The sequence below is a fragment of the Rattus norvegicus genome, chromosome 14 (genome assembly GCF_036323735.1).
Source record: "Rattus norvegicus strain BN/NHsdMcwi chromosome 14, GRCr8, whole genome shotgun sequence".
Lineage (NCBI taxonomy): Eukaryota > Metazoa > Chordata > Mammalia > Rodentia > Muridae > Rattus > Rattus norvegicus.
Window position 1 is genome coordinate 9,224,117 of NC_086032.1, and position 21,359 is coordinate 9,245,475.

The following is a 21,359-nucleotide window of genomic DNA, read 5'->3' on the forward strand; positions in this document are numbered from 1 at the left end:
TCGAAAAGCTAAATGTGAGGCCCAAAGACAAAAACGCCATCATCTGATGAACACACGCTGTTCGGACAGACACTGTTCTACACATAATAGTTTTCTCCCTGCCTGTTCTTTTCATTTCTTGTTTTCTTTTTTTTCTCTCTCTCTCTCTCTGTGTGTGTGTGTGTGTGTGTGTGTGTGTGTGTGTGTGTGTGTGTGTTTACATGCTTGTCTGCTATGCTTATATGCATGAACATCAAAGGCCAGAGAACACCCTAAAGTGTCATTCCTTGGGTGTGAGCAAGCTGTGGTCTCTCACTCACCTTGGAACTCACCTTGTAGACTAGGCTGGCGGGAGAGCACGCCACAGAGGTCCTCTTGCCTCTGCCTCTCCAGTGCTAGGTTTACAAATGAGCCACCATGTCTGGCTTTTTTACATGGAGTCTGGGGGTTCAAATTCAGGACCCCTGCTTGCAAGGCTGGTATTTTACCAATTGCACAATGTCCCTAGCCCTCGCTTTTCTCTTGTTCTTTGTAAGGGAATAAATAAAAATCAGGCTACTAAATCCTGGAGGTAACCTACTTTCCAAATGCTTAACATCTCTACTAGTAACTTGAATTTGTTTACCCCACCCTCATGCCATGACCCAAATGTTGGTTTCCAAGCTCTTGTCTTTTTTTTAAAAATTTATTTATTTATCATATATATGAGTACACTTTAACTGTCTTCAGACACACCAGTAGAGGGCCTCAGATCTCATTACAGATGGTCATGAACCACCATGTGATTGCTGGGATTTGAACTCAGGACCTCTGGAAGAGCAGTCAGTGCTCTTAATCACCGAGCCATCTCTCCAGCCCCAAGCTCTTGTCTTTAATAACTCTTCTTGACTTTTGATTCTAGGTTTTATAGTTTGAACAACGTTTTGTTGCTGTAGGCTTGTGTTGAAAGAAAGAATGTTCAGGTGAGAGGTGAGTGTGAGACTTGCTGTCTTTCAGAGCCCAACAGTTTCTGGAAGAAAGCTCAGATTTCCATCGATGGGTTGCAGCTAGGAGAAGACTTTGTGGAGTTGCATAAACTTCTACAAAAGTCAGCTTTCCAAAACGCAAAACTCTATGGTCCTGACATTGGTCAGCCTCGAGGGAAGACAGTTAAGCTGCTGAGAAGGTAGGAACTGGGGGTGTACAACTAATTTCTTCTTCTTCTTCTTCTTCTTCTTCTTCTTCTTCTTCTTCTTCTTCTTCTTCTTCTTCTTCTTCTTCTTCTCCTCCTCCTCCTCCTCCTCCTCCTCCTCTTCCTCTTCTTCCTCCTCCTCTTCCTCTTCTTCCTCCTCCTCCTCCTCTTCCTCCTCCTCCTCTTCCTCTTCATCCTCCTCCTCCTCCTCCACTTCCTCCTTCTCCACTTCCTCCTTCTCCTCCTTTTCTCTTGGTTTTTCAAGTTAGAGTTCCAGGCTGTCCTGGAACTGATTATATAGACCAGGATGGCTTAGAACTCAGAGATTCACCTGTCTCTGCCTCCTGGATTCTGGGATTAAAGGTATAGGCCATCACCACTTGAAGCCTTCTTATTTTATTTTTAATGCTTAAATTAATGTGTACTTGAACTTAGCCCGCTGAACTGAGATTAGATGGTCCCAAATTTGTTGACAATAGCCAAAGTGTCCTAGAAAGAGGTAGTCGAGCATGTGCCTTCTGTCAGGCGTGAGCAGGGTATTGCTATGGGCTGTATGTATGTCCTAGAGTCTCCTATCAGCCTGTTTGGTCTGACTCTGGCTTCAGCTCTGAGGGACAGGGGTTTCCTTCTTAGCTTTCGCTGCTCTCTCGGCAAGAAAGCGGAACCCCTTTCCTCCGGTGGAGACGCCCCAGTAGTCCACATATTGGTAAACAGCTTGCTGCTTAATTATATGGTTTACCAAAATAGGAAATATTCAAGGATTCTGGAGCAAATGCCAAGTATGATTAAGATATTTGTGCTGCCTGAGACTCATAGTTGGCCCTCCCCAGGGGATGAAGCTCTTCTGAGGCACTCATTTGTTTGAGGGTAAGTGACCAACACGGGACTTTTCTTCTAGCTTCCTGAAGGCTGGTGGAGAAGTGATTGACTCTCTCACCTGGCATCAGTAAGTACTCACAGCTCAGTGCTCCATTATTAATGTCGGTTTGTTTGACGCCCTCCCCCAGGCCCTCGTGAGGCAATCATAGTTACAAATGGCAGCTCACAGGCTGGAGACCTGGCTCGGGCTTAAAAGCACCACTTGCTGTTCTTGCAGAGGACCTGGGTTTGGTTCCCAGCTCACAACCACCGGTAACTCCATCTCTAAGAGATCCAATACCCTTTTCTGGCCTCCAAGGGCACGACACACACATGTGCGTATAACTCTTACAGGTGCACATTTACACACACACACACAAATTTAAAAAAAGTTGGGTGTGGTTGGTGGTGCACATCTTACCACTCAGGAGATCTCTGTGAGTTCAAGTCCAGCCTGGTCTACACATTGAGTGCCAGGCCAACCAAGGCTACAGGCTGAGACTGTGTCTCTAAATAAACAAATAGTTTTTTTTTTTTTAATAGAGATTCTTTTCTGACGTTGGTTTGGTTTTTGTTTTGATTTTTTTTTTGAGACAAAGTCTCTGTGCCACACCTCCCCCCCCGCCCCTTTTTGGTTTTTTGAGACAGGGTTTCTGTGTGCAGCCCTGTCTCTCCTAGAATTCTCTCTGTGGTCCAGGCTGACCTCAGACTCAGAGATCCGGCTGCCTCTGCCTCCTAAGTGCTGGCCTTAAAGGTGTGCACCACCACCTCCAGCCAAAAGAATAAGAATTCTTTTTTTTTTTCTTTTTTTCGGAACTGGGGACCGAACCCAGGGCCTTGCGCTTGCTAGGCAAGCACTCTACCACTGAGCTAAATCCCCAACCCAAGAATAAGAATTCTTAATGCTGAAAAAATAATTCCAGTTGTATTTATTGTTGTTTTTGCCTGAGTGGGGATTGACTTTTAAAAGTTCAATAAACAGGTGGCATCTCGAATGCCATTATACAAACATTTTAATATTAATTAAACAAAAATGTAATGTTTTAAATAATGTGGTGGTTCTTACAAAGGTCGAGGTACGCAGCCAACTGAGCCATGAGCTACAGAAACAGGAAAACCAGTTGCTTGCCGATGAATGAGTAACCCCGAGTACCTGTACTGGGCCTGTCTTTTTAGCCACAAGAACTGATACATAGTTATTTGATAAAGTAGTCCCTTCTGATACATAGTTATTTGGATAAAGTAGTCCCTTCCCCGTGTTCCTTTCTCTCTGGAAGAACTGCCATTTTAAAAGTAATAATGATGAGAAAGTGTATGAAGAGGAACAAGGTTCACAACTGACTGAACAGCAGGGAGTAAATTGTCATTTTTTTCTGAATAATTTAGCTACTACTTGAATGGACGAGTTGCGACCAAAGAAGATTTTCTGAGCTCTGATGTCCTGGACACTTTTATCCTATCTGTGCAAAAAATTCTGAAGGTAATAGTCTTTCTCAGTTTTTCATGCCACACCAGTCTCTACGATACGGTCTGATGATGTCTATGGATTGACATATTCTATTCCTGATTTTAAAGAGTGAGCACCGTGTCTCCTTCCTTGGTTTCCTCCTCAGTATTGGATCTTATTTCGTTGTGATGGCTAGAAATTGAAATCCTTCTAATGGCCTTTCAGTGGCATTGACGATCATAGACCATGTTTACTTCTCTTCCTTCTGTACCTTAGAAGGCCCATAAAAGAGAATGGCGAAGGCCTGCATGATTACCGATGGATTTATAACTAACAGGACAGATGAGCCCCGAGACACGACACTCTGTGTGCCATTCACACTCAGCACTGAGGTGATTGACTTGTTTGCAATGGCCTTGTTCCTCAGGTGACTAAGGAGATGACACCTGGCAAGAAGGTCTGGTTGGGAGAGACGAGCTCTGCCTACGGCGGCGGAGCGCCCTTGCTGTCCGATACCTTTGCAGCTGGCTTTATGTGAGTGACACTGTGTGGCCTTCGGGCTCAGATTCCAGCTCTTCTGCATCCACTAATGGCAGCCAAAACCCGCATCCAGTACAGTTTCCGAGGTAGAGCCCTAACATTGTGTGCCAGGGACTTAGAAAAAAAGTGGTTTTCCAGGCTGGAGAGATGGCTCAGTGGTTAGGGACACTGGCTGTATGTATAGGACTGGGGTTCAAGTCCCAGCACCTACATAGTAACTCCACATTTAGGAGATTCAGTGCTATCATACAGTTTCCACGGGCACCAGGTATGCACAGGCTGCACAGACATACATGCAGGTGAGAACACATACATGTTTATGTAAGGTTTGCTAAACTGTGTCGGACATCTTTAATTGGTGTCCCTAGACAACCATTGTAAACAAGTATAAAATTTCTTTTATCAAGTTTGGCCGGGCATGAGGACATGCATTTGTCACTCTAGCTACTTAGGAAGCTGGGGCAGGAGGATTGCACGTTCAAGATCTGATTGGACTACAGAGTGAGTTCAAGGCCAGGCTGGACAACTAAGGGGTCTTGTCTGAAAATAAAAACATGAAATGAGGCCTGAAGATATAAGTCAGTGGTAGAGAGCTCACTAGAGGGTTCACAGGCGGGGTTGGGGATTTAGCTCAGTGGTAGAGCGCTTGCCTAGCAATTGCAAGGCCCTGGGTTCCGTCCCCAGCTCCGAAAAAAAAAAAAAAGAAAAGAAAAAGAAGAAAAAAAGATTGGGGCTGGAGAGATGGCTCAGCGGTTAAGAGCACTGACTGCTCTTCCAGAGGTCCTGAGTTCAATTCCCAGCAACCACATGGTGGCTCACAATCTGTAATGGGATCTGGTGTGTCTGAAGACAGCTACAGTGTACTCGTATACATTAAATAAATAAATAAATAAATAAATAAATAAATAAATAAATAAATAAATAGAGGGTTCACAGGCCCCAAGATCCACCCACAGTGTGCCAATGGTAACGATGATGACGGTGGTGATGATGATGACAGTGATGATGATGATGGTGATGATGGTGGTGGTGATGATGATGGTGATGAAGAAGATGATGGTGGTGGTAGTAATGGTGATGAAGATGATGACAGTGATGATAGTGGTAATGGTGATGGTGATGAGGAAGAGGAGGAGGAAGAGGAGGAAGGGAAGAAAGGAACAATTGTGTTTGAAAAATAGGCCAAAGAATTTGTGTAATCTTTCTGTCACTGTGGAAAAATACCAGAGATAAGCATGTAAGAAAGGAAAGGTTTATTTGGCTCACTATTGGAGGCTTCAGCCCCAGATCACTTGGTCCTGTTGCCTTTGGGTCTATGAAGCAGACTGTTAATGGCAGACACATATGGTAGTGAAACTGCTCACCTCATGGGTGATCAGAAGCAAAAGAGAAGGAGCCAGGAGGACCGGGTACCCCTTCCCCCAAGGATCTATGGCCTCCAGCTAGGCCTTCTTGCCTCACACAAGCACCGTAAGCCGAGGCCTTTGGAGACCATTTAAGGTCCAAGCCGTGAGAGTCCTTTCTCTAAGGAAGCTTGCTGTTTTCCAAGAGGCCACAGCTCCCTCGTGAACCCCTGTGGGAAGAGAAAGGAGGTAAACAAGGGGAGGAAAGAAGGGTGGGGAGGGGAGGGACAAGGATAAAAGTCCTCCCAGAGTTTGGGCTCTGAGGACACTTAGTGCGCATGCAGCTTCCTTGCAGAGTCTCAAGCTCAGCCCTAAAACACTTACGTCGCACTCAGAGGGTGACCTGTGCACCTCAGGACTGGCTGTGACAGCTCGGTGACCACTGCATACATTTGGTGGCTTTGGAGCTGGGGTGGCTTCCAGTTGGCATCTGGCTGCCCGGTCTTCATCCTGGAGCCCACTTCCGTTCTTACTCCTTTGTCCCTACCATCTTCCATGTTATGAGGCAGAGTCAAACATGAGCCTTCAGTGTTTGCACACAGAGCTGAGGAGAAGACAGAAGAGTCTGCCATTCACCGAAGGTGTGGGGGAGAGAGGAGATGATCCTAGCGTTTTGGTTGTGGTTGTGTGTGGCTGACTTTGGATGTCACTGTTGACAGCGCTCTCCTCTCTCTCTCTCTCTCTCTCTCTCTCTCTCTCTCTCTCTCTCCTATCTCTCTCTCTCTCCTATCTCTCTCTCCTATCTCTCTCTCCTATCTCTCTCTCCTATCTCTCTCTCTCCTATCTCTCTCTCCTATCTCTCTCTCTCCTATCTCTCTCTCCTATCTCTCTCTCCCTCTCTCTCTCTCCTATCTCTCTCTCCTATCTCTCTCTCTCCTATCTCTCTCTCTCCTATCTCTCTCTCCTATCTCTCTCTCTCCTATCTCTCTCTCTCTCTCTCTCTCTCTCTCTCTCTCTCTCTCTCTCTTTCTCTGTGTGTGTGTGTGTGTGTATATGTGTGTGTTTGGGGTAGAGGATTGAGACCACTGGATAAAGAACTGTCTATTTAATTCTACTCTGTAGAAGTTGTCTTGCCCTCCAGAAAACTCCTCCAGCCTATGAACGTCACTCTAGGCAAGCGTGTGGTGTGGGAGAGCGGGTGCGCCCATCACTGTCTCATTTGAATGACTTATTCTCAATTAACGCCATTTCTACCGTTTCCTGTCAACTCCTCCCGCCTAGATGAACAAATCCACGTGTAACCAGAATGGGAAGACTTTGTTTTCCAACCTAAAGAGAGCTCTTGTCACTCTGTCCCAGGTGGCTGGATAAATTGGGCCTGTCAGCCCAGCTGGGGATAGAAGTCGTGATGAGGCAGGTGTTTTTCGGAGCAGGCAACTACCACTTAGTGGACGAAAACTTCGAGCCCTTGCCCGTAAGTGACCTTACTCTCCTGGGTCTGTGAGTAGAGGGAAGTCTGCCCCCAGCCCTGCTCTAACCTTCTGGGGACAGTCAGAGCCCTCAGTAACAAGCCATGTGTGGCTGGGAGAAGAACCCTTTCGGATCTTCCTTCCTTCCTTTCTTTCTTTCTTTCTTTCTTTTTCTTTTTTTTCTCTTTTCTTTTTCTTTTTCTTTTCTTTTTTTTTTGTGACTCAAGAACAGAAATTAAGACTCAGGAATTATTTTTAAAATATTGTCCAAAAAAAAAAAAAAAGGCTTGGTGGTGGTAATCCAGCCCTCAGGAAGCAGAGGCAGGGGGATCTCTGTGAGTTCAAGCCCAACCTGGTATACAGAGTGAGTTCCAGGACACCGAGGACTACACCTGTCTTGAAAAACAAAAAACAAGAAACAAACAAAGAAAAGCTAAAATTGCTATTCCAGGACTGGAAGATGGCTCCGTGTGGGGAGACGCTTTTGCATTTTGATTTGTGTTTTGTTTTGTTTTGTTTTGTTTTTTGAGACAAGAACTTTCAGACTATAACTATAACTCAGGCTGTCCTAGAACTCACTATGTACCTCAGGCTGGCCATTGTCTCACAGAGATCCCCCCTGCCTTTGCCTCCCTAGAGCTGGGATTAAAGGTTGTTCACACTGACTTACATACAAACTGTCAAAAACATGTGCCTGCACACACACACACACACACACACACACACACACACACACACACACATACTCGAGGTGCAGGGGAGGGAAAGGGAGAGAGAGGGAGTGGTAAATGCTATCCTAGTTACTAGCAAAGAGCCACAGCTTTTTATGATATCCAGGTGTGGTGACTCCTGCCAATAATCCCACTTGAGAGGCCAAGGCAGGAGAATCACCATGAGTTCAAGGCCATCCAGGTCACACAGAATGTTTCAAGCCAGCCTAGGCAGCAGAGTAACCCCATGTCTCAACAACAAGGACAACAAATTATGTTATAACATTATAAAGTTTGTCCAACTCTTACAGCATGCCAGGGTTGTGTATTTGTTTTAGAAGACACCATTCAAATAATTAACTACTTTACCCATAATCTTCACAACTTGAACCAGGTGTGGCGGGGCATGTCTTTAATACCAGCCGGCTGCAGCCAGCTGGTCTATAGTGAGTTCTAATCCAGTAAAGAGCTACATAGTGAAACCCCGTCTCAAAAAATATGTATGTATGTATGTATGTACATATATAATCTTCAAGGTATTATGAATAAAACTTTATTTTTGCCCATCTCATACTATATTTGATGCTAAATGAGGAAATTTAACCTTTTATCCAACGTTCTACCTTGTGTATGTGTGAGTTCTGTGAGAGAGTGTGTTATGACTGGGTGTGTGTGTGTGTGTGTGTGTGTAAGTGTGAGTGTGTGTATGTGTGAGTGTGTGTATGTGTGAGAGTGTATGTGTATGTCTGTGTGTGAGTGTGCGTGTGTGTGTATGTGTGAGTGTATGTCTATGTGTGAGTGTGTGTGTATGTGTTAGTGTGTGTAAATGTGTGTGTGGATGTGTGAGTGTGTGTATTCTGTGTGCGTGAGTGTGTGAGTGTGTGTGTATGTGAGTATGTGTGTATGTCTGTGTGTGTATTTGTGAGAGTGTGTGTGTATGTCTGTATGTGTGAGTGTGTGTGTGTATGTCTATGTATGTATGTGTGAGTGTGTGTGAGTATGTGAGTGTGTGTGTATGTGTGAGAGTGTGTGTGTGTATATCTGTATGTGTGAGTGTGTGTATGCCTGTGAGTGTGTGTATGTCTGTGTGTATGTGTGACTGTGTATGAATGTCTGTGTGTGAGTGTGTGTGTGTGAGTGTGTGTGTGTGTGTGTAAACCATAAGGTATGATGGCCATTGCCCTAAGAAGCGTGACATTGACCTTCTACTCCATATCAATGGAAGCCAAGTGTGGGTGTCCTATCTTTGAAAACCGGAAAGTAACTGAGCAAACATATAAAACAACATTTGAAGATCTGTTTTCTAAGGATATTTTAATGGTATAGTTTTTAAAAATGTTTTTAATTTTTATTTTATATGTCTGGGTGTTTTGCCTGCATTTATGTGTGGGCCAACTTTCATACCCAGTGAGCTCAGAGGCCAGGAGAAGGCATTGCTTTCCCGGAAAGTGAGTTACAAGCAGTTCTGCAGCACTGTGTAGGGTCTAAGATCTGAACCCTCGTCCTGCGGAAGAGCAGCCGCTGCTCCTAACTGCTGAGCCATGTCCCCAGCCCTTCTAAGATTGACTCCTAAGAGAATGACTTGAATGTATTTAGCCAATATTTCAGTTTCCTTGTTGGAAATAGTGTGATGGTTGATTTATTCTGCTCAGGGCTTATCCCATTTACTGTGGTCATGGAAATCCCTGGGGTAATTGTCACACTCATACGATAGCTGTGCTTGTTATGACACAAATGAGAAAATAATCAGAGACCTGTTTTCTGTTCCATCCCTACCCTCTGCCCCATGAACTAGGATTACTGGCTCTCTCTCCTGTTCAAGAAACTGGTAGGTCCCAAGGTGTTAATGTCAAGAGTGAAAGGCCCAGACAGAAGCAAACTCCGAGTGTACCTCCACTGCACGAACGTCTATCAGTACGTATGGGACACATCCTTCTCCCAACAGCAGTCTGATGGGGAGGCACAGAACTTCCTTCTGGATTGGGGAGGCCCATAATTCCCCGTCCAGCATTCTGGTTACCCCCCCAGCTCTGATGAATAGGACTCCTGTTCTTTTTTATCCCTTCCTGTTTGTCTTCATGATAGCAGGATCTGACTTCAAAAATCGCTAGCAGGCTGGAGAGACTGCTCCAGAGGGGACATGTTCCCTGGAAGCATGGGGACCTGCGTTAACATCCACCATCCGGGTAGAAAAAGCCTGATGTGGCCATCATGAACACCTGTAATCACAGCACATTTGCATATGTGTGCGTGTGCACAGGAACATACACACACACACACACTTGCTGAAATAGGGGCTGAAGAGATTGCTCCGCAGTTAAGAGCAGCAGCTGAGGACCCAGGTTCAATTTCCAGTACCAGAACCCACACAAGCAACTTAAGCTGTTTGTAACTCTCAGTTTAGGGCATTCGATGCTCTGGCTTCAGCAGACACGCAGGCAGAACACTCATACACATTAAGAATACATTTAAAAGGGGGTGGGGAAAAAAAGAAAAGAAAAAAAAAAAGAATACATTTAAAAAAAAAAACATGCCAGGCTGTGGTTTTTTGTTTTGTTTTGTTTGGTTGTTTTTTTTTTTTTTGGTTTTTTTTTGTTTGTTTGTTTGTTTTTTTCCGGAGCTGGGAACCAAACCCAGGGACTTTCGCTTTCTAGGCAAGCGCTCTTCCACTGAGCTAAATCCCCAACCCCAGGCTGTGGTTTTAATCACACCTTTAATCCCAGCACTTGAGAAGCAGAGGCAGGATTCTTTTTTTCTTTTTAAGATTTATTTATTTATTATATATAAGTACACTGTAGCTGTCTTCAGGCACACCAGAAGAGGGCATCAGATCCCATTACACATGGTTGAGAACCACCATGTGGTTGGTGGGAATTGAACTCAGGACCTCTGGAAGAGCAGTCGGTGCTCTTAACCACTGAGCCATCTCTCCAACCCTTTAATTATCTTTTTTATTTTGTGTGATTATTATATTTTGTATGTTCTTATATATGGGCATGTTCATATGTGTGCATATACATACATGTGGTGCATATAGAAGCCAACATTCTTTGGGGTCCTTCCTCAGGGCCTTTTTTTTCTTCCTTTTTTTTTTGGAGCTGGGGACCAAACCCAGGGCCTTGCGCTTGCTAGGCAAGCGCTCTACCACTGAGCTAAATCCCCAACCCCATCTACCTTTTATTAGAGAAGGAAGGCTCAAAGGCTTGGAACTTTGCCAGGTTTGTTAGGCTAGTGGGGCCAGCAAGCTCGAGGGGGTCACGTCTTTACCTCCCTCTTCCCACCATCGCTAGAACGACAAGCAATGAGCCACCGTGTCCAGCTTTTTACATGGTTTCTGGAGATTAAGCAAGCATCTTAACAGCTTACCCATCTCCCCAGGCCTGTCTCCGTCTTAGTGTTTTTATTTTACATGCATGGTGTTTGCCTGCACATGTCTGTGCGCCACGTGTGTGCCTGGTGTCTGTGGAGGCCAGACGAGCGCATGAGCTCTGAAACTGAAGGTATACCAGTTGTGACCTGTCACGTTAGGACTGAACCCTGGTCCTCCAGACAAGCAGCTAGTGCTCTAACCAGCGTCCCGCTCAGCCTTTTGATAAGACTAGGGATAGCTCTTGTTTATATAGTTTGCAGTGAAGTCACGTGAATAGATCTTATTCTTATTAAACCTTCCAATATATATGAACATATGCCCTGGCCATGGGCTTCTGGGGCCCCGTGTAACAAAGGAGCAGAGAGTCCTATCCCGGGAGGTGGTGGTGTGGAGAGCAGTACTTTTCTCGTTTACAAAATAGGGCCACACGATTGCTCCAACATCATCCGAGGAAAGGATGCTCGTAGGTCCTGCCACCGTTGTGAATACGGGCACTCAGTGTGTCCGATCGCATGCACGTTCAAATTCTTCATCACCTGCATCGGACACATTCGTGACTGGATTAACCCGTTTGCGTTTAGCCCAAGGTATCGGGAAGGAGATTTAACTCTGTACGTCCTGAACCTCCATAATGTCACCAAGCACTTGAAGCTGCCGCCTCCGATGTTCAGCAGACCGGTGGATAAGTACCTGCTGAAGCCTTTCGGTTCTGACGGACTGCTTTCCAAGTGAGTAAATGTTCTGGTTGGTTGCAAACTTTATGTAAGCTTATTGGCATTTATCACAACGGAGACTTTTTTTTTTTTTATGGAGGGGAAGAAAGGGGTAAGCGTCGCGTTCCAATATTTTTCTTTTAAGTTTCAGAAATCCCATATGTGAATACTTATTCATATAAGTGTAACTCCAATGTAGAAGGGTATGGACGCCAACTAATAGCCATCCTAGGACAAAATCTGTAACCCCAAATTTCTTCACGTATCAAGATCCATTCAGTCTATTTAGTCCTTTTTTTTTAATTTTTAAAAAACGACTCTTAAATTTAAATGTATTTTGATCATATCCCACCCTCCCTCAAGTCCTTCCAGACCCTGTCTCCCTCTCTACCCACTCAGCTTTAAGTTCTTTCTCAAAACAAAAAACCAGTACAACAACAAAGGCCCCAAGAAAACAAAATGAAACAATGCCCAAAACGGTGTCTGTTGTCTCCTGCCCCCAACCCAGGGAGACTGGGTGTGCCTCTCTACTGGAGAAAACTGGTCCGTCGTTAACCTTTACCCTAGCGGCTACGTTTTCATGCATGCATTCATTGATTCATTCTTTAAAATATAACGAAATAAAATAGAAGCAGAAACTATCGCATCAAAGTTAGAGAAGACAAACCAACGGAAGGAAAAGAGTCCCCCCACAAAGCACAAGAATCAGAGACCCACTCCCTCTCGCACTCAGGAGGCCCGGGAGCCACTAAATTGGAAGCCGTATTCTGCCCTGTGGAGGACCTAGCGCACATCTGCGCAGGCCCCGTGCAGCCTCTTCAGTCCCTGTGGGTTCAGATAAGCTTTGTTCAGGGATGGCGTCCTCCATACCCCCCCCCCCCCCGACCCTTAGAGTCTTTCTGCGAGTTTCCTGGCTCTGACGGGAGGGATTTGAGGGAGACGTCCTCTTCAGTTCAGGGCTGAGTCTTCCCAGGCCTCTCACTCTCACACACTGTCTGGCTGTGGTCTCTGTATGTGTTCCTGTCTGCCGCCGGCAGAAGCTTCTCCGATCATGGGCAAACATGACGCTGATCTGTAAATACAGCAGACTAGCATCCAGTTCTCTGATCGCCACGTCTTTGTTTGTTTGTGTTAGGCCAGTATTATTTGGCTTTACCCTCGGTCCCTGGGCTATCTAGTCTCAGGCTCTTGGTCACCACTGCAGTGTCAGGCGTGGGTTCCACCTCATGGAGTGGGCCTTAAGTCTGATCGGTTATTGGTTGGTTACTCCCACGCTCTCTGTGCCGCCATTGCCTTAACGTATCTTGTAGGCAGTGCACCATTGTAAACAAAGGGCTTGTGGCTGGCTTGATGTTTATGGTGTGCAGAATACCTTCCAAATTAAGGTTATTTGTTCTGAAAAGATACCCCTCTTGGCGACGGACAGCCACAGGGGCTGAAGCACAGTCTGATCTAGTAAGGGCGTGTGGGTGGAACAAAACACCACACACAGGGCTGGGTGGGGGGTCTCCTGGAGCATTGAAGCAGCTTCTCTCTCTCTCTCTCTCTCTCTCTCTCTCTCTCTCTCTCTCTCTCTCTCTCTGCCTCCTCCTTTCCTCCTTCTTCCTTTTTTGACTAGAGTAAGAAAAAAAAAAACTTCATAAATGTGTTTCTAGATAAATCACGTTTATTTATTATCTATAAGTACACTGTAGCTGTCTTCAGACACACCAGAAGAGGGTGTCAGATCCCATTACAGATGGGTGTGAGCCACCATGTGGTTGCTGGGATTTGAACTCAAGACCTCTGGAAGAGCAGTCAGTGCTCTTAACCGCTGAGCCATCTCTCCAGCCTGATAAGTCCCTTGGATTGTTTCTAAATACATGTGGTGTGTGTATTCCTGAGCGCAGGGGTCAAAGGATAGCATGTGGAGGTCAGCTCTGTGCTCCCACCTTGTGGCTCTGGGAAATCAGATCCGGGCTGTTAGGTCCGGCAGGAATTGCCTGGGGATCCTCTGCTCTGCCAAATCTACTGGTGAATAATTCCCTGAGCCCGCATCTCACGGGCAGCTTAACAGACTTTTCTCCTCTTCCTCCCGTTTTGATTTAGCTCAGTGGTAGAGCGCTTGCCTAGCCCTGGGTTCGGTCCTCAGCTCCGGGGAAAAAAAAATAAAAATAAAATAAAAACAAAAATAACAAAAAAGCTAAAAAAAAACAAAACAAGGTAACTGTCTTCAAAACACACAAGAAGTTACTTCCCTCAGAGAACCCCCCTCCTCAATGCTGAACAGCTTAAACACGCATCCTCACAACACATTTGTAAGTGCAGCAGATTAAACGCCTCAGCCTGAGCAGATGGGACCTCTCTGCCTTCGTGTCTTACACAGCACTATTAATTCACAGGAATCAGATTTGTACAGAAGCTCTCAAATCGACGCTCGGACTTAGATAGGCCTTGCCAAAAGAGTCCTTCAATTGGTGCTGCGCTCTCTTAACTACCACCATGCAGAGAAACTTTTCAAGACCCATTTTTGCTTGTGGCTTCCTAACCTCCCCGCCTCATCTATAGTTTGATGTGAGATATGTGTAAAAACGAAGCAAAGGCCTGCGGACCTTGCTATAGACTTGGCAGCCTGGCACAATCAGGGCATGTTGTTCATAGGTCCTGAGCTGCGGGTCTCAGAGTTGAGCATCTAACAAAGGCTAACAAAGGTGGAAGCTGGTTTCTTTTTACCCACTGATCCCAGTAAGGATGGGAGGTGTGACTGGTGGTGCACACCTTTAATCCTACCGCATAGGAGGCAGAGAGAGGCAGATCTCCGTGAGTTCAAAGCCAGTTTCATCTACAAAATGAGTTCTAGGACAGCCCAAGCTACATAGTGAGATCCAGCCTTAGGCAAGAAATGAGATAAAAAACCGCCTGAAGAGCAAACAATACAAGCCAGGCTCTCGTCATAGTGCACACCTGTAATCCCAGTCAGTGCCCGAGAGGCAGAAACAGGAGGAGGTTGGACCATAGGTTAGGAGCCAGCCTAGGCTACATAGTGAATTCCAGGTCAGCTAGGTCTGCATAGAGAGACCCTGTCGAAAGAAAGAAAAGAAAGAAAAACCCAGGATACTTGGAAATAAAATATCTCAAAGTAGAGGATTAAGTAAAGCACTGATGAACTCATAGAACTCTGTGTGTCCGTCAAACCGACGCGGTGGATGAATACTGTAAGATGTGGATAAACATTAGGCTGTATTAAATGAAAAACAGTTTTAAGAAGGTATGCAAAACACACCATTTTTGTTCATGTAAAACGTGTTTATATGCTTAGAAAGGCAGAATAAAAATGTCAAGATGTTACAAGGAGGATGGGGAATAGGTTACTTCCCTTAGGTTTAGCTTCGTTTTAGGGGTTTTTGCAATGGGGTCTCCTGCACCCATGAATATGCTGTTTATTCTGAGCTGACTTTGAACTCCTGACCCCAGCCCCTGAGAGCTAGGATCACAGGCCTGGCCTGGTGCGCTCATTTGTATGAAAAGTGGTGATACGTAATATTTTCACAATGCTTACTGTGTACAGGCACTGTGATGAGTGTTGTACATGTAACACGTGAATTCCATAGATGGCATAAAAGTAACTCATCTCGTCAGTTTTTAGCAATAACAAAAGAAAGAAAGAAAGAAAGAAACAAACAAACAAACAAAGAAATGAAGTCCTTGAGTACAGTGGACTTGGGAAGACTGCTAGAAGTCTGAGACTAGCCTGGGTTCCAGCCTGAGCTACAGTGTGCAATGCTGTTTCAAAAAACAGGATAAAATAGGTACCGGATCTGTGCACGTTTCCGTAAAAGGCCACACATACTCTCGGCTAGTGTAGTTACATCCTCTCCCACTGCCGTTTTAAGTTTGTCTCTGTCAAACACCTAAGCTCACCTCCCGCTGAAACACGAATTATAGAATCCAAGCGGCCACAAAAATCCCCCTTGATGGTCTAAAAGGATCTCACAGGTTTGGTAGGAGCCACCATGCATGCGCAACCTGCCTAACTCAAGCGTGTCTTTCCTTCCTGTAGATCCGTCCAACTGAACGGTCAAACCCTGAAGATGGTCGATGAGCAGACCCTGCCAGCTCTAACAGAAAAACCTCTCCCCGCAGGAAGCTCACTAAGCGTGCCCGCCTTTTCCTATGGGTTTTTTGTCATAAGAAATGCCAAAATCGCAGCTTGTATATGAAAATAAAAGGCATTACAGTACCCCTGAGACGAAAGCGGTCAGGGGTGTCATTCATAAGAATAAAGCAAAACCCCAGCGGTAGGGAGCGGACTCCTTAGCAAGCTCCAGAGCCTCGGGAGGGCGGGGCATGCTCCAGTGCTGGATCCAGAGCCTCGGGAGGGCGGGGCAAGCTTCAACGCTGGATCCAGAGCCTCGGGAGGGCGGGGCACGCGCTTCAGTGTTAACATCCAGTGCGGTGTTCTCTAAGTAGACCACTGCAGGTGGTGACAGTTAATGGCACCATGTGGCAAATGACGCTTAGCACTTTGCATGCACTATTTTGAGGGTTATTAAAAATGAATACAAATGCCTCCAATATGACCAAGAGGCAAATAAGTGAAGGATATGTCCTGATTTAAAAAAAAAAAAAAACAACAAACTTTGTTTTTATTTTATTGTTATTATTTTGTTAGGAAGATTGTCAAATACGACCTCCAGTAGCCTCTCTGTAGCTCCAATGGGGGAAAGGCCCATTGCCTTAACGCCACACTGGCTGTAAGAAGACACCTGCTCACCCTGAGAGGAACTAAAACAGAGAAACAGCCCCTGTGCCTCTCTTCGTTCTTCTTGAGTCTGTGAAAGGACAGGTGGCTGGGTGGAGTAATACTAAACAAAAGCAAGAGACCGTCACAGTTGAGAGGGAAGGGAAATGACTGTAAAGGAGATGGTTGGTTGCTAGGGAGCTGTTTCCGGGAACACCTGACATGCCATCATTGGGGTTTATGGTTTCTACACCTGTAGTTCTTGCTTTGCTGGGAAAGCTTTGGCCTGTGAGTAACAGAAATCTTTAATGAGGACATTTGTAACCCCACATAAGTTGTTGAAGTGAGGTAGAGCCTGACAGCTGGGCACATCAGCAGGACACGTCATCATCAGGAGTCTACCTTCTTTCTCCCTCTCTGTCCTGCTGTCTGTAGTGCTGGCTCCCTTCTGGGCCTGGTCATGTGATGGCTGCAACTGGTCTACAGATCCATTGAGATCTGGCAGTGAGCAGAGGAAGAGATGAGTGGTTTCTTCACAGACCTGAAGAGCTCTTTCTTGGAGGCTCTCCCAGCAAGCCTTTCCTCAAGTCTCAAGTCTTACTGGCTAGGAATAGGTCTGTGGTCATTCTCAATGCCCATAACTGTCTTCACACAGTACTCCTTTGGGGAAGAGAGGTTTGGTGGAGTCCACAGCCCTAGACATTTGCTTTCGGTCTGTGCTTTTGATCAAGCAACAAAGTGTAATTCTCCCCCCCACCCCGGGATTTTAATATTAAGGATCGCAATTCTATATGTTTGTGCCTGCTATGAATATTATCTCGAGTGAATTTAGCATGCCGATGAAGCTAGAACGTAAAGTTTGTATGCCTAGATATTTTCAATTTTTATGCAAGTAGGTTTTATATTTTCACATTCGAAATAAACTAATTTTATAGCCTCGATTTGTGGTGTTCTAATAAATCTAAAGTTTACAGGATCTTACATTTGAAAGTCCAGTTTTGATGGGTCAGAGCTGTGGCTCACTGGAAAAAATGTTAGCCTAGCACAGACAAAAGGCCCTGTGTTTGATCCTCACCACCTCAGAATGAACGAATGACTGACTGAATGAGGCTTCTTGTTCCTTCACCATTTTCTGTAAACCTCCTACCTGTATGTGTTTATCCTCCCCAGCATCAGAGTGCTGAGTCTGCAGAAGAGGAACAATCAGGCATAAATATAATTTCCTACCTCAGTCACAACATCTTGACTTATCTATTTTCCTCGTCCCCCTTCCACGGAATAAACTCAATGCCTAATTTTTCACTTGTATGACTATAGCAACATCTGAGTTGTTCATTCACCCTGACTTTGCTTCTAACTCCTTCAAGATTTATTTTTTATTATTTCAACTGGGGGGGGGGCGGGTAGAGGCTGGTGCACGTGGGTGAACATGGGTGCACGAGCCCTCAGAGGGCAAACGCATCACCTCCCCTTCGAGTTGGAGTTATAAATGATTGCGAGTCATGCTGGGAACTGAACTCGGGTCTTTTGCAACAGCAGTTAACTGCTCTTAAACACTAAGCCATCCATTCTCCATGCCCTGTTTGAACCACCCACGTGGCTTCCCATTCCTTATAGGGCCATTAGGTCCTTCAGTAACTGGCACCTGCGTTTCATGGACCTTAACCTTAGACACCTCGTCCATTCTGTTCTCTCTGCACACAAGGAGATCTGAGCAGCGTGTGCCTGTGCCCTTTTTTCCTTCCCACTCTTTTTTTTTTCTTCTTTTCTTTTTGTCAGAGCTGGGGACCGAACCCAGGGCCTTGCACTTGCTAGGCAAGCACTCTACCACTGAGCTAAATCCCCAACCCCTCCTTCCCACTCTTATGTGTGTGCTTTCCCTCTGGCTGCTCTAGCCCAATTCTCACAAATGTCCGAGTTTAGAAGGTCCATTCAGACATTAACTTCAACACCTCCTCGCAGCATCCAAGTGACTTAACGTTGCTTGACTCTTTCCACAGAACCTTCCCTGACACTCACAAGCTATTTCAGCCACTTTCATCCCATCTCATGTGAAGCTTACAAGTGGACACGGGATCTTAACCATTTTTGCACTGCCTGTGATTGTCATACCATCACAGATATCTTTCTAATGACATAAAATAGCTCGCCTTACGGGCAACCTAAGTTCCATCCCTGGGACCTGTGTAACGTTTCATGGAGAGAACTGACCCCACAAAGAGCTGACCTTCTCCACACATGCAGGGTGGCACGTGCGCCTCCCCCACCCCACACACAAATAACAAAAAATAGATTGAGGTATTTTGATTTTGAATGTTCAAAAAATATGATATTCAGAACCTGAGAAGATATTGCCTGTGTAAATTTAAATTCTTATTTTTAAAAAAGCTAGAGTTATGTTGTAGATTCTATCCAGCTTATTAATTAGAACTTCACGATTGTGCAGAGCTGGAATGTTATGGACCCAGAACCAAAATTACCTTGGACTATCTTTTGTTCCCTTACCAATCATTCATTGCTAACCTCTGTCTCTGAACTAGCATCCTCCCAACATCACTTGAAACCTTTCAATGTATTCACTTAGTCTACCAACCCCAAACTAAACGCCACAGGATTTATTCCTTCCTTTGGGTGTACATTATTATTATTTCTACATTGGAACATTGTTTGGGGATAATCTGAAACCCGGTTCTTGAGCCACAGTCACTCATGTGGCTCAGAATAAACTCATATTCCCTATAAAGTAAGAGGTGTGGTTCTGTGTTGATGTATGTTACCTATTTAAAAATATTTGTGAATTTACTTTACTATTTTGTTAGACATTGCTCATTGTGTAAAGGTGCTTGTCACCAAGACTGATAATCTGGGTTCAATCCCTGGGATCCATGTATGTGACTTCCCACACACATGGTCACACACACTCACATATGAACACATGCACACACATGTGGACACACTCACACACATGGACACATGCACACAATAGACACAGGCACACACACATGGTCACACATACATGTGGACACATGCACATACATGGACACACTCTCACATGGACACACACTTACACACATGTAGACATACTCATGGACACACGTACACTTACACATACATGCATCATTACACCCAGATGAAAATTGTTTTAAAATCATTAAGGAAGCTGGGCATAGTGACATATGCCTTTCTTTTTCTTTTTTTTTTTTTTTGTTCTTTTTTTCGGAGCTGGGGACCGAACCCAGGGCCTTGTGCTTCCTAGGTAAGCGTTCTACCACTGAGCTAAATCCCCAGCCCCGACATATGCCTTTCTTTAATCACAGCACTTGGAACAGGCAGATCTCTGAGTTTGAGGTTAGCCTGGTCTACATAGAGAGTTCCTAGCCAACCAGAGCTACAAAGCCCAACCTGGCCTCAAAAAAAGAAACAAAAAGGAAAAAGGAAGAGGGGAGGGAGGGAGGGAGGGAGGGAAGGAAGGAAAGAAGGAAGGAAGGAAGGAAGGAAGGAAGGAAGGAAGGAAGGGTGGGTGGGTCAAAGTAGTTTAGAGGCATGTGCAATAAGAGGCATACGCAATACAAATTACATGGCTGCATGAAGCCCAGTGCTCAGTTACATTACTGTACTGAATATTAAATGTAATAGCATTGAAGTTTCCTTAAGATTCCTTAGAGGAAATGCTTGTCTGCCTCGTTAGTGAGACTTTTAAGCTCACACACCTGTTAGATTTTAATCTGCACACACCTTATCTTACTGCTCCAGTGATTCATTTCACTCTTGTGGTTCTCAACCTACACACACACAGAATAACTAGATACATGGAATAAGAGTAAATGTGTGTTTGTTTGTGTGTGTGTGTGTGTGTGTGTGTGTGTGTGTGTGTGTATCCCATGGAAAGTCATGAACATCATGTCACAAAACCAAAAAGGTTGCTATTAACCTTCTGCAGGGTTAACAGAACAGGGCAGAGAGCTGTGGGTCCTGAGCCCCTGCTTCCTGCTAATAACAATTCTTTGGACACCGGCTAGTCTTCCCTCTTCTGCCTTTGATAACATTCCACTACCACTGCTGGGCAAGTTGATTGAAACGGGTTTGAGAATCAAAAAGTTGATGGACTTTAAAAAAACAATTTCAAATAAAAAAATAAAGCAAATTTAAAAAATAGCTTTATCATCCTTTCCCTCTAAAATGGGAAGCATTCACAATGACTTTTTGCAATTTTAAATATTGTAATAGGAACTCCAGGCAAAAGGAAATAGCGTGCACGTGTGAAACATCTTGCATTTAGCATGGCGGCCCCTCTGCTACCTGAAAGGATGCTTGAGAATAAACAGCGTGGAGGCAAGTTTTGGAAAAGGAAGGAGCATAAAGGCCACAAACTTGTAGAGAATTCAGAGCTCAGCTAGCAAGCAACAGATGAAGCTAAAAGATCAAAGGACCTACAGTGCTTCCCAGACTACGGACAAAGGCCAGCACACCCTCCTGCTGTGTCTTCCACAAGTGTTAGACCAGCAACCTGTTGTTACACAGGTATCACAGAACTCACCGAACAAGCTCTAAGGAAGGGCACCAAAAAGGATACACCACCATCTTAAAACACTAAAATCCAGATAAACGACTTGTCCAGAGCCAGTCAGTGAGGGGAACACTACCAGGTACCTGGAAACATACCAGGGCCGACTACCTTAATCAGGATGTTATAACGTTGGTTGTTTTGTTTTTCTTTATTTTCTTTTTCAAGACAGGGTTTCTCTGTGTAGCCCTGGCTGTCCTGAAACTCATTCTGCAGACTAGGCTGATCTCAAACTAAGTGCTCAGATTAAAGCAGTGTGCCACTACTGGGTAGCTATGAAGTTGAGTGAAACTGCATCGGTTTCTTCGGCTGACTGTCAAACTTAGGTTCACCCTCGAGTAAAGAACTTCCCTTAATTAAAAAATGGTATATCTGAATTTACATAATTGGATTTGCCTTTTTAGTTCCCTTTTAGTTTTAGAATGTGAACATTCGATGTCGTTAATTTTTTTTCTTTTTGTGCCAGAACTGTTCC

At 44.9% G+C, this 21,359-nt stretch overlaps 1 protein-coding gene across 1 annotated transcript in view; it reads left to right on the forward strand.

Moving 5' to 3' along the window:
* Positions 1 to 17,261, forward strand: part of Hpse (heparanase) — a 40,407-nt gene extending 23,146 nt beyond the window's left edge. Inside the window, 8 exon segments of the mRNA NM_022605.1 lie at positions 976 to 1,144; positions 2,049 to 2,096; positions 3,395 to 3,488; positions 3,883 to 3,989; positions 6,698 to 6,812; positions 9,313 to 9,431; positions 11,469 to 11,615; positions 15,640 to 17,261. Of these exon segments, the coding sequence (NP_072127.1) occupies positions 976 to 1,144; positions 2,049 to 2,096; positions 3,395 to 3,488; positions 3,883 to 3,989; positions 6,698 to 6,812; positions 9,313 to 9,431; positions 11,469 to 11,615; positions 15,640 to 15,799 (959 nt within the window). The 3' untranslated portion in view covers positions 15,800 to 17,261.
* The last annotated feature ends 4,098 nt before the right edge of the window (positions 17,262 to 21,359 follow it).